At 35.5% G+C, this 14,430-nt stretch overlaps 1 protein-coding gene across 1 annotated transcript in view; it reads left to right on the top strand.

Moving 5' to 3' along the window:
* LOC150108433 (dnaJ homolog subfamily C member 2) overlaps nucleotides 1-14,430 on the top strand; it is a 337,407-nt gene that overhangs the window by 204,366 nt on the left and 118,611 nt on the right. Inside the window, exon 10 of the mRNA XM_090415844.1 lies at nucleotides 13,509-13,577. Coding sequence (XP_090271970.1) covers nucleotides 13,509-13,577 — 69 coding nt within the window. The remainder of the gene's footprint in view (nucleotides 1-13,508; nucleotides 13,578-14,430) is intronic.

Raw genomic sequence — 14,430 nt, 5'->3', positions numbered from 1 at the left:
ACAACTTTAAGTCAATAAAGGTAGAGAATATGGAACGTTGGCAATAGGATAAGTATAAGCTGTTTACAAGTACAAAACACTTACAATTTAGGAATTTCATGATTTTGTATAGTAAGCTTTTATAATTTTATAACCTTTCGTGGGTGGGAGCAACAAAAAAAAAAATGACCATAGAAAATCACCATATATCTTTGTGTGTGTGTGTTTTGCCATAAATATATCAGAAAAATCTTAAATAACTTAGATAATAAAAATTCTTATGGTCTGTATTATTTTTCTCTCTCCCTCTCTCTCTCTAGCCATATTCATAAGTTGCACTTCAGAACATAGTCAACAACCCATCAACATGGAAGCAAAGCCTATCAGTCCATTCCAAGGGGAAAAAGCTGGGGGGAATATAAATGTTTGTTGTCATAGTATTGACTTTTGGCTCTGATGTGAGCTCTTCTGAAATAATGGAGGATCATCTGCAGTCAGAGTTAATTTTCACTGCTTGGAGAACCACCAGTTAATCAGTGACCACCACTTTCGATCTGTGGTAGATCTCCTAGCCTATATGATGTGACTATGGACATGTGCCAAGGAAAGCTTTGGAGAAACTTGTGCTGTTGCTCTTGACATTTTAAGAACATTTGATCAGGTCAGGCATCAAGATCTGCTCAACAAATTGCCATCCTCTGGTCAGTCACTGTGCATCATGGTATCTGTTTTCCTCTCTTCAGACTTCACCAATACAGAAGAGTGTGTGTATATATGAGAAAGTGGGCAAGCTTTATTGCTGTACCCTCTCTTATATATAAGTGACCTTTCTTTGACTAGTAACCCCATCTACAATTTTGATCATGATAATATGTTCCACTCATCTTGCTCATTTGACAGACCTTGTAGTACATGAAAAAGCTATCAATATCATCTAAACCTATGGCTTAAATATGGCCACGATCATTCTTCAGTAGGGATGGATAACTTAACAAGCCCTCATTGCTTCCAAAACATGGCCCTGCAATTCACATTGATAATATACAAATTACCAAAAGTGATCAGATCTTTCTTCTTCTTGATTTGCCACTAGCTTTTTCTTGTATAAACACGTCACATCAGTAGCTCTCATTCTCTGAGTAACTTGGCATCCTTCTCTACTCAAGACACTACTTTTCTCCCATCCAGCACTTACATTGTACAAATCTACCCAACATTAGAATATTTGTCATATTTGAGCATTGCACTAAAAATCTTCCTAAAAATTCTGGATGTTCTCAATTCATCTGCTATCATCAGTAGTAGTACCCCACCTACTCTGTCCTCCCTGAAAATGCTAAATCCATCGCATTCTATCCCTGTAACCACATCATCTGCTGTTAACCAAGTCTCACTAATGCTTATAACTTTTGGTGAGGTTGCACTAACTAACTAACCAATGCACAAAACTCTTCTCTCTTATTCTTGATGCTTCTAGTATTAGTACGGTCATACCCCGACTCATGTGAATCCGGAGTTATGCGTTTTCTTATATGTACATATTCCCGTCCCTCTTCAAGCCTCACCACTAGTCGTATCTTTCCGGCACTGGCCGCATTCCCCAGTGTCACACATGCTGTGAACAAGCACTGACGTGTTTCACGAGGTCTCCATTCATACACGATTTTTATAGTCTACAAACCTTGCATTGTTTAATGTTATGTTCTTGATAAAAATTTTATCACATAAAAAATAATGTCGTCCAAAAGAAGCAAAAAGATTCTTCTACAGCTAGCAAGAAAAGAAAAACATTGACTTTGGAACCAAAACTCAACATTATTAAGGATTTTGAAGGCAGAATGAAAATTTGTGCGCTAGCAAAGAAGTTCGATCTACAGGAATTCACAGTAAGAACAATCATAAAAGAAAGGTTTACAGATTTTGGAGGACATAGATTCTAACGAGGAACAAATTGTAGCCACAAGGCAAGGAATAAAAAAATCATTAGCTTGCTATGAAGAAATTTTGCATGACAAGAAAAAGACATGCTGTCAGATGTGACAAGCTGAATTCTAATAGAATCTATTAGATTTTATGAAACCATTGACATCGAAATAACTTTCTTTCTTTTATGTATGAAAAACTACAATTATGATTATATTTCTTAAAAAGTATAGGTGTTTTTGTAAACCTTTGGTCGCAATTAACTAATATTTTGTATGTTTGTATATATAAATTACATGCAAAATTATACCCCGAGTTACGCGAATTCGACTTACGTGCTTTTTGTTGGTCCTACCTACCGCGTAATGTTGGGGTATGACTGTATATATAGAAACTGTAACATGCCCTTAGCCTCCCCCCCAACCTCCTTTACATTCTGAATTGACTACCTTGTTCGATATTGTTGCCTCAGAGATTAGATTCCGCATTTTTTTGTTCATTTTCGCACTCACACTCATTCACTTCGTGGGTGCCTTCACACACACACCTGTCCACACCCACCATAATTGCTTTAGTTTTCCTGACTCTGCACTTCCACACTCTCAGTGAATAGCGCTCCCTCCAGACATCTAACTCCAAATACCTCTTTAAGTGCAGTCCATCAGTATTGTACAAATCTTTCTGTCCATCAAAGTCAAGCCTAGATCCCCAACTCTACATCATTCCTTCTGCACAACCTGTGTATTGATTCACTAGTTATCATCGCTCTCTTTTTCAGTTCACTTCTTCCAACAGCTCTTGGACATCCTCCCTCAAACAATATTTCCAAGGCCTTTGATTGAGTCTGGCATTGTTGCCCTCTTACCAATTTACCATCTTGCAGTATTCCTCTCTCCCTTTGTGAATGGATTGGTTTCCTGACTGGCCATTTTCACTGTGGGTTATGGTGGATGGTTTCCTTTCATCAGATTTCCCAATTAATGCTGGTATATCCCAGGGCTCAGTGCTATCACATACACTCTTCCTCCTATACATTAATGATCTTCTCTTCCTGACATCCAATCTTGTTCATAGTTTTGCTGGTGACAACACTCTCCACTCCTCTTTTTCATTTTCAAAACCATGTAGTCCTCAGGTAACTAATGCTTCAAGATCTTTTCTAACCAATCTTCTAAACACTGATCTTCTTTCCATCTCAAATGGATAACCTGGTGAATGCTAATGCCACCAAAATGCAGTCCTGTCTCCTTTCTAGAAAGAAAGACCATTCCACTCTCTCCTTCAATTTTGACAATTTTCCTATTTTTAACCAGGACCAGTTTTCTCTCGCATTCATGAAACTGTATCCAATGTATCCCAGCATGAACACATGAGGTTCATGTATATCTTCAGCCTCCAAAAAACTTGGTATTTTTTTCCTGCTCTTGACACTGTATAAAGTTCAAATCTGCCCAACCTTAGAATACTGCTCCTACATTTTGGGTGGTATACCTAAAACTTCCCTCAGAATGCTTGATTGCATACAGAAGAGACCAATTAGCTTATTGATGATCCCTTCCTCACTATCTCCTTTTAATCACTTTCCTATAGACATTCTGTTGCAGCATTATAGGTATTTTCATGGGCACTGCTCCTCTGAACCAGCCCTCTACTTTCCTGTACTCATATATGAACTACAACCTTCAGGTTTCCAAAAAACACAACAAATTCCTTTCTTTCATCTAACCACTTACTCATGCACGGCACTGTCATATCATAGGTCTTTGAACCTCTTATGTGTGTGTGTGGGGGGGGGGGGGGGGCTTTTTTTTTTTTTTTTTTAATCTCCTTTTGTCTACTTTGCAGCTAAACTTGTAATCCACAACCTTTAAGCTAAATCAGCATAGTGAACATTTCACAAACCAGTCACTATTTTGGTCATTTGCCTCTGACTCCTGTTCACCATTTTTGCATCCTCAAGAAACCCAGGTGATCAATATTCCAGCAGTGGTTGCATCAAAGCCTTATAGAGAAGGATAATGGCTTCTTTATTTCTGCTTATCAGTGTGTTTCTTAACATTCAAATGATCCTTTATGCTCTGAAACAACTCTGTCCACCATTATCCCAAAATCCCTGATCTCATCAGTTTCTTGCAGTCCTATTCCAATCTTATGTTAGCTTGTAGTTTTTTTTATCCCAAATTGCATAATTTTACACTATGGGACACGGAATTGCAGCCATTGTCCTTTGCTCAAACTACCAGTTTATTTATATTCACCCTACTGGATCTCTACATCCTGTTTATTATGCTTTGATATTAATTTCAGAGAGAACAGCTTATATGTTTGAAACAAACTGCTGTTTCCATATTGTGTAAAACAGATTTTAATACCGCTTCCTGAGTTATTAACAAATACCACCATAATTCAGTTGCTACCAATGATTTTGTTTGCTTGGATAGATTCCCCCCCCCCCCCCTCACTCATTTTTCATCATAGCATGAAAAAAACATTTATATGGACTTTTTATTTAATTAAAGATAAAATTTTAATGTCACTTGTGACAGAGTAATAAAAATTAGAAACATGTATAATAAAGACTAATGTTATTCCTTTTTATAGTAGTGTTTAGCCATGTGCTGGAGTGCCCATATGGGTGGTTACAAAATAAGATGAGATTACAATTAAAACTAAAATTGAGATAAATTAATGATGAGTATGTTGATTTTTTCGACCAAAAAAACTAATATAATATAAAATAACTAACACTCGGTTTATAGATCATAATAATTATTTAATAAACCTTACTGGTTTCGCCAGATGAAGGCACTGTCTTAAGTGGTGAAACTAGTAGGTTTTATTAAATAATTATTACAACTTATAAACCCAGTGTTAGTTATTTTTTATTAAGGTAAATTAACTTTAAAATACAATAAAATAACAACATTAGATAGATAAATAAAATAATTTTGAATCACATAAAAAAAAATGGTTGTTGGAGAGGCACACTATTATTTGCCACTAATAAGGATGAGACTCGACTCTCAAATCTTGTCAGTGGATAGACAGTCATTCCAATTTAAGTTTGGGCATTGCTCCAGCACTCTCTTTAAATAACCACCTAAACTCAAAACTGGCACTGATGTAAAAGGGCAGTATTGGACCAGAAGATACTGCAGATAGTGTTCACTCCTTGCTGTGCCAAGTCATATTTTTCAGGTTTATTGTGGTTGATGTAAGACTAGTGTTCCTGTAGTAATTTTTTAACCGAATGTCCTGCTTGTTCTTAGTACAAGTAGAGGCAACCATGCTGAAGCAAACATTAAGGAGAGAGAGAGAGAGAGAGAGAGAGAGGGCCTATTTATCTTTTGTGGACAGTAACTAGGAAGAAATTTCTTTGATACTGAAGAATGTAGGGACTGAATTGTATCTCTTCAGATTTTTGCAATTGCCTTAATATATGGAATTGGGACTAGCTTTAAAAGTTCAGGGTTCTTAGGTATGGACTTCTAAGTGTTCAGGATGTGCTTAAACTTCCTTGAATTGAAGTTATTCTGTAGTGTGACACTCCAACAAGAATTGGACACCATCAACCCCCTCTCCCCCTTTTTTTTACCTAAGGCTATTTTATTGTATTATTTTAAAATCAAGTTATTTTAGTTTTAACTGTAATTTCATCTTATTTTGTAACCACCTATATGGTGGCACTTTGGCACATGACTAGACTCTGTAAAAAGGGATAACATTCCTTTGTTCCTTGAGGCATAGGTCCCATCCTGCCAAGTGCACCCATTTTGCAGATATGGGAAACAGGGAAACCTGTAAATAAGTAATTGTGGGATAGTGAAATATTCAGTTGTATAGCTATCTCTGTAAAAAGCCTCATATTTCTAGTGACCAGCATGTAACATGGCAAGATGTAACCACCATTAAATAAATTACAACTAGCTGATGTTGGGACAGCAACAACATTCTTCCTGATCAGTGGAAGATCACCCACAAGTGACAACGGTGTGAAGGATATTGTGATTGATAGATATTTATGGAGAATGAGAAATAACTAGTTCACCAAACCTCTTTGTAGGGTTATTGCTGGACATGAAAGACAACAAGAAGAAGATACCACCTGTGGTATCTTGTTGTCTTCAATTTGTGATGATTTTCACATTCCATGTTCCAATGAATGTATAATGATTTCACTGGGTAACAACCTGAGAAGCTTTATTCCTTCCCTTGCCATGCACAAGTATTGAGTAATTGTGTACTTTATTATCTCTTCAGAACTTCCATCCATATCAGTATGGATGAAAGTTCTAAAGAGATAATAAAGCATACAACTACTCAATTCTTCTGCATGGCAAGGGAAGGAATAAAACTTCCCAGGTTGTTACCCAGTGAAATCATTATACATTCATTGGAACATAGAACATCCTCCTACAAATTTAAAACATAAAGATAGAAATGGATAGATTAAAAATAGCCATATTAGAATAGAAGATAGTGAGATGAGATGAGTGGAATTAGAGACTTTTGGAGTGGTGACTATAGAATCATTTATTCAGGTGGTGAAACAACAAAAAATGGAGTAACAATAATCCTCAATAAAGAATGGGGGAAGAGTAACCAACTTGGTAAAATATAGCAGTTGACTGTGGCAAAACTTGAAGTAAAGCCAACAAATATAATAATAGAAGCTTACGTGATTATAGCGACCACAGTGATGTTGAAGTTGAAAGAATATATGCAGATATTGAAAATTTTTAAAACTCGCCAATATGCCAATTGATTCTCTTAATGACACTTCTTAAAGACTTTTAAGAATTTGCTATTAACCAAATTCTTAAAAGTCTTTCTATAACATACTATAAGAGGAATTATACAAAAGTATGGAACTTACAAAGGTTCTGTATTGCACATTTAGTCAAAAGTCTTGCACAAAAAGTTCTAAGGCAATTCTTTCATCTCAGATCTTGAACTTCCTCAGGAATGTCTGGCTTCAGTAATATCTCATCGGGAAAATAGCGGGCTGTGGACTGCAGTACTCATTCAGCTCCGACAAGAGGTTGTTCTCCTGCGGCAAAAAGAAAAACTTCAGAGCGAAGCTGCCTCGGATAATTTACATCACCTTTTCTCCTCTGCTTTGGTTCGCCGAAATTGCTTGGACGACTGCCACCTCTAAGAAACTGAAACTGCTGCCAACTCTCAACCGGGAGCCCTCTCTCTGGCCTAGAAGCTCCTCTTTGGCAGCAACTGGAACCGGGAAACCCCCCTTATGCTTGGCTCAATCCTTTTTATTTTGTAATCTCGTGACCTTTCACTAAGGGTAGTAAACCCCAAAGAATTCAGCATGACTCTTTTATCTTCTTTTAAGTTTAATTAACCCGCTCTTTGTTCTCCTCCGAACCTTGTCTCTCAAACTAGCAGACCTCTTTGATACTTTGCTTCTCCTTTTGGGCTGCAGAAACTTCTCTAAACCTAGCGGCTCTCTTAGATACTATCTTTAAAGGTGTTAGCACAGTAAGCAACTCTTATATACAAAACTAGTAAACAACTTTTCCTGCGCTCTTACAGGTAACTATATACATATACAAAGTTCCCCTAGGAAATTGCCTTTGTTTTTGACATTAAAACAGTAAATACATTCACTTCCCACAGGATTAATTACATTAATAAAATACATACATACAAACAAGATTATTTTTGTAACAGTTCACATGAGACTTGACCTCTATAAAAAAATCGATGTAAAGCGCTTTGGTATTTTTAAGCTACATCAAGATTTTACAGCAGTATGTTATAACGCTCTATCCTGTGCCTTCCTTTTTATTTCCTATCAGTTCTTATTGTTAAGTTGTTTATATACGAAATCATTGATCTGCCTGCCTCAGGTTTCCAATTAGGCTTTTTCTTCACTTATTGATGTGACTCATTAGTGACTGCTCTTCCTTAACCACATTTAAAACTTCTATCAGTCTTTCTTTCTTTGGATCCAACAAATTCTTGCCATCCTTCACTGCCACCATTTCAAATGTCCCCAATGTTTTGGTGTATGTTTTGCTAAATTTCACCAGTCTCTTTTCTTAATTGCATGCTGAGCCATTTGCAATTAAAAATGTGTTTCTTCTATTATAGAAAGCCTTTTTGGCCAAGTCTACTTTTGCTTTTATATCTGATTGGCATCTTCCATGATGAGACTTTGAGGTAGGTTATATTATGTTGTTGATTTCAAGTTTATTTTTATGGGATTCACTTGTGATTAGTTATTTAGTTTTCTTATAGTCAATTTTTAGGCTGTACTGTGTGAAAATTTCTTCCATCTTTGTTAGGGTGAATTTGTCCTCATGATCAGCAATAAGTGCTATATCATTAGCAAATCGTAGCCAGATAATTTCAATTCCATCTATCTTAATTCCTGTTTCTATTAGCTCTGTTAATTCATTTATTGCTTCTTCAATGTGGAGATTAAATCGTATTCAAGTAAAAGAACACTCTAATCTTAAACTTCTGTGTATCCATGCTGTTTTAGTTTTGCTATTGGTTATTTCCATTTCAGCTTATTGGTGCTTGTAAAGATTAAATATGAGCCTTTATCGCTCCAATCTACCGTTATTGTTTTTAAGATTTGAAACATTTGGTTCCAGTCAAGCTATCAAAGAAAAACTATCAACGTATTTTTATTCTTCTCAAATCGTCTTTTGATAATTGCTCTAAGAACTGGGATTGCCTCTTATTGTTATCTGAACCCAAATTGGTCATTGCTAGTATATTCTTCAGCCTTATTTGTTAATTCATTTTTGTATAATTTATAGAAATATTTTTGAAGCATGTAAAATTAAGCTTTGTTTGATGACTTTCATAGCATAGAGTGTTATAACATACTGCTACCACTAACCACTCTTTGGATTGATGCATCCACAAAAATTCCTTTATACTTGCTTCAACTTGTGATTATGTTGATGCATTGATAAAAATTATTAGTCCTTATTCTTGAGAATATGTTTTTCTAATAATCTTAACTGTTGGTGTCATATGGAGGAGCAGGAATTTTTCTATTGCAAAACATGAAAACAGAGAACACTTAATTTTAGACATACTCACCTCATGAGCCTCTGTAACTCAGTTGGTTTTGATAGATGTTTTTGGTTGGAAAAAACCTTGGTTCAAATCCTCCCATCTAGGATGTGAAGAACCTTTATCAGTGCTTTTCAGTTAAAGATGAGTTAGCCAGTTTCATGTGGATGTGGAAGTTTTTTCCTCCTGAAATTGGATTTTAACCCCTCAAAGCTGGCAAACTGGCTCAATGAACACACACCTATAGATGTAAAATGCTATTGGAAAAGGAAGGCAATGGGAAACAACTTTGTACCCTAATACTTCCCTACTAAAGTTGCATTGCTACCCCACCAACCATTAGGTTGAGTAGAAGAAAGACTCGCCTCACATCCTTAGTTTTGCATGATCTAAACATCTAGGCAAATATCTTGCTGCACTTTTACTGATATACTTAAGAAATGTTAGTAGAGGGTGGGCTGAAAAGTTCTCAGCCTCGACCATAGATAGCAACACTATCGGTGTTGCCATCTATGGTTGAAATGTTTTTTTCCTAAGTTGGTACATCTATCATAAGCATTCATGTGAAATTGAAAGTCATTCTATCAAGTAGTTTGTTTTATACAGCTGTGAAGAAAAAGTGTTGTCTGTATCCCTTGGAATGAATAAAATTGAGTATTGTGCAGTTATAAAATTCTTTGTAAAAGAAAGTTTAATGCCATAAGAAATTCATTCAAAGTTCATAAAAGTTTATGGGCACTCTTCTCCTTCCTTTTCAACTATTAAGGAATTGGCTGCCAAGTTTAAACATGTCCGTACCAGCATTGAAGATGATCCACCTGAACAACATCCACCATCATGATCAAGTGCATGATATGATAGTGGATGACAGGTGAGTCAAAGTGTGCGAAATTGCTGCGACTATAGGCATTTCAAGAGAACCTGTAGGATATATTTTGCATGAAGAATTGCAATTAAAAAAACTTTGTGCAAGATGGGTGCTGCACTTGTTCACAGCAGATCAAAAACGCACTCGCATGAAAATATCTGAACAGTACTTGGAGCATTTTAACAAGAATAAAACTGATTTTGTGCATCGATTTATTAGTGGATGAGACTTGGATTCACCATTACACACCAGAATCCAAACAGCAGTCAAAACAGTGGCAGAAGCCAGTTGTTCACCACCAAAGAAGACAAAGTCGGTTCCATCAGCAGGAATGGTCATTGCATCGGTGTTTTGGGATGCTAAAGGCATTTTGTTTATTAATCATCTTGAAAAGGGTAAAACAACAAATGAGGAATATTATTCTGATCTTTTAACCAGACTAGAAGAAAAAAGGTGTTTTGGCAATGGGAAAATTAAGGGATCTGCACTATGAATTGTTGGAACATCCACCCTATTCCCCAGATTTGGCTCTCTCTGAATTCTATCTCTTCTTCACTGGTCAGAATTTTTGTTTGAATCGAGAGGTAATTGCAGCTGTAAAGGGGTATTTTGCAGATCTTACTGAGAACCATTACAGGGTCGGGATAAATAATGGTGCTGGAGCATCACTGGAATAAATGTATTAGTCTTAAGGGAGACTATGTCGAAAAATAAAAATAATTTTGAAATTATAAATTCGTTTTTTCATTGTTAGGCCGAGAACTTTTCAGACCATCCTCGTATATCATGATCTTGTGGTCATTCTGAGGGTATTGGGAATTTTTTTATGTGTCTGTTTAATATTTTTTTCTATCTCTGTAGTTTCAGTGTTTTTACAGATCTCTAATAGTTGACTATATTTATTATTTATCATTATTTAACATAATTTGGTGTACTTTTTCTGAAAACTGCAGAACTGGGAATGAAGGTATATACCAGGCCTGCACAACTTGATTGTTTTTGAGAGCCAAACCAACTTGGACCACCTGACCAATGGCCAGATCACTTTGTACCTAGAATCTTAGACTGGTCCACTGCAGCTAAACTTAAGTAAATTTGTTAGTAGGTCTACAGTAATTACTAATTAATATGCTTATTTAAATTTTTTAGGGAGTTACCATTAAAATTATAATCAAAATTATTTATAAACAGATATAGCTGCAAAATTTCTCAATAAAAACCACTTAAACATAAACACAAAGTTTACTAATAATTTCACTGAGAATATCACACTTATTCTCAGTGAAATATTAGTGACTGAATATCACATTGTGACATTCAGAATATCACAGTGTGACACATTGCATTTTTTTGTTGCCACTATTTCAAAGTTTGGTGTCATGACATCTCAGATTGTACTCTTTCGGCACCGGAATAGATTCCGGAAAACATTGCACGCTATTTTGTTCTTAAACAACGTAAAATAATATTTGTTTGTCCACTCAGGATTAAATGCTCGATGTTCCAAATCTCTTTTATGCTTTTAACTTAAGCTCATTGTGTCGAGATTGACAATATTAATTACAAAAAAACTAATGAAAAACTCACAATAATGCAGGTTATGATAACAGTTATGTAATGTATTGCTCCAGCTACAACCAACCACTACACTGCCAAAGCCAGTCAAGGCATGGCCAGCTTTGTCTAATATGATTTGTTCTCGTTCGTAGACATCAAGTCGTTATCATGGAGATGTAATTTTGAATTTCCCCGCAGCGACACTAGTGCTAACAAAACCTCGAAGCGATTGTAATAATTTGTTATTAAATACAACAGTGGGAATAACTCCAAATGCAATTTATTGTCGAGTTGAAAGAAACATAATTGTGACATTAATCACATGAACATAAACATGCAGAGTCTTAGTAAAAATTTAATTGAACACTAAAATCATCTAATTTCATAATTCCCCCGTATGATTAAATAATTCAATGAAGCAGACAGGCCAAAATAAATAGCATTGCACGTCACATACAGCCTGCGGGCCGTATGCTGTGCAGGCTTGGTATATACTATGTGGTAATATTTTAATAATATTCTGTAATTTTAACTTTTATCAGTTTCTTGTTTTATCTTTTATTCTTAACTTTCTTCCTATTATTATTACGGGCGACTCCAAGGAAGCCTTAGACTCATCGAGGGAGGCCCTAAACATCATATCCATCACAACTATTCGACATTCACACAGTATCTATCATACTTTGCCTTGAACTCATTCACCGTCATAGCACCCACAACAGACTCTGGCAGCTTATTCCACTCATTCACCACTCTAAAAGTAAAAAACCCAGCTCTAACACCCTTACTAACCACGCTCTTGCCCAGTTTCCATGGATGTTCCCTAGTCCTCCCACCACCAGTCTATGATACACTAAATAGATTAGTTGGTTGAAAAAGGGAGGTATTCTTATGTTCAGTTTAAGTTTATGAAGCTTTTATATATTTGGTTTTTGGACATCATTTAGTGTATATGTTACTGGCAAAGTGTGAAAAGCAGGCATTCTATAGAATGCCTAGACGTTTTTTGGCAACATATGAAATGTCTGTTTTTTTAATATTTTACATACTTTCCCTAGGTATTGTATAGAATGACAAATACTATTTCGGATATGTTGTCATTTTGAAGTTTTAAATTTTGCCACCATGGGAGGTTAGGGTAGGTGCTGGCGGTTGTTATGAGTGTGACAGACGATGGTTTTTACCGACTTGGAACTGATTAGGTTAGGTTTTGAAGTTTTAAATTTTGCCGCCCTGGGAAGGTTAGGTTAGGTTAGGTGCAGGCGGTTGTTGTGAATGTGACCCATGATGGGTTTTACCGACTTGGAACTGCTGAAGGAATTTTAAACCAACTTTATGCCAGATCACAATTCACTTTATGTCTCAAGGACTTGATGAGAATTGGAGACGTTTTGGAATGGCATTTTGAATTGCACTTAACTGCCTTTTTTTATACAAAAGCACTTCATATTTTGGCACTTGGTTTTGCAAGTATCATGAACCTTTGGCCGCTACTTGTGGACTGAGCGGAAGCAGATGACCGGAGAGCTATTTCGTGGTAAGGAACATCTCCAACTCTCACTAAGTCCTTGAGACATAAAGTGAATTGTGATCTGGCATAGAGTTGGTTTAAAATTCCTTCAGCAGTTCCAAGTCGGTAAAACCCATCGTCTGTCACATTCACAACAACCGCCTGCACCTAACCTAATCTAACCTAACCTTCCAATGGTGGCAAAATTTAAAACTTCAAAACCTTGCCTAATAAGTTCCAAGTCGGTCAAAACCGTCGTCTGTCACACTCATAACAACCGCCAGCACTTATCCTAACCTAACCATCCCATGGCAGCAAATTTTTAAACTTCAAAACCTAACCTAACCTCCAATGGCAGCAAAATTTAAAACTTCAAAATGAAAACATATTCGAAATAGTATTTGTAATTCTATACAATACCTAGGGAAAGTATGTAAAATATTAAAAAAAACAGACATTTCCTACTTTGCCAAAAAACGCCTAGGCATTGTGTATAGAATGCCTGCTTTTCACACTTTGCCGGTAACATATATACAAAACACTTCATATTTTACTTAATATTCATTTGTACATATTTCTTTATTATTTAACAAATAAGAAAATTTAATTGGTTTCTCATAGAAACGTCAAGAAATTTTTGAAACTGAGAAGAAAGCCAGAGAAAAGGAAGAGGAAGAAGCAAAAGCACAGGTAAAAATATTATACATACAGTGTAACTTTAAGAAGCTTTGGATAATAACTGGATAATCAAATCTTTATTTTTCTTGTTATTAAGGGAAATAAGCATTGAAAATGCAAAGATATTTGCAGGGGGGGGGAGGGATCAGAATTTCATTAATTGTCTTATTATCTGAAAACCAGTGATACTTGACAGTTTTTGTCAATGAAACCTTAATGTTAAACATATGAGCAAATTGAAAATCCATTCATCAAATCCTCTTTGAGGTTCATCATCCACTAAATATTCAGAGTTGAATTAGCATTTATTCATGATGTATGCTAAGGCATATAAACTATTTAAGTTTATGCATGTTATTAATCCATTAGTTTATGTTAGTTTATGTTAATATGTGGTAGCAATTTAAGGTATGCCATGGATCCATGAATTTTTTTTTATTGTCCATAAAAAATAACCACTAAAATTTTTCATTTTTAGTTAAGTCTAAACAAAAAAAGAAAAACATCAACAGATATATTTCTGCAATAACTGCACTCTATGACATTATTACATCAAATGCAAAGTAATATTTTACTGGTGTATAATATTTAATATATTAATCTTTTATATTTCTTTCTAAATTAGTTAACTTCTTGAAAGGACTTTTGTTGTAAAACCACTTTGAAAACTGCATTAATGATAGCCCACCAATTGCCATGAATGTTGCTTTCATTCATCAAATGTTATTGGCTGTTTCTTAGAATCGTTGGTCTATATTACATCATAAGTGGTGAAATGTCATTACATTAACTTTGCTGTATTATTCATAATATTAATTTACTCCAGATACAAGTTATCTAGGGTTAGTGTGGGGTCTAATGAATG

The sequence above is a fragment of the Typopeltis vanoorti genome, chromosome 3 (genome assembly GCF_054136105.1).
Source record: "Typopeltis vanoorti isolate ZY-2024b chromosome 3, IOZ_Tvanoo_1.0, whole genome shotgun sequence".
Taxonomy (NCBI): domain Eukaryota; kingdom Metazoa; phylum Arthropoda; class Arachnida; order Uropygi; family Thelyphonidae; genus Typopeltis; species Typopeltis vanoorti.
The sequence above is the reverse complement of the archived record's forward strand: the minus strand, read 5'-3'. Positions and strand labels throughout refer to the sequence as shown.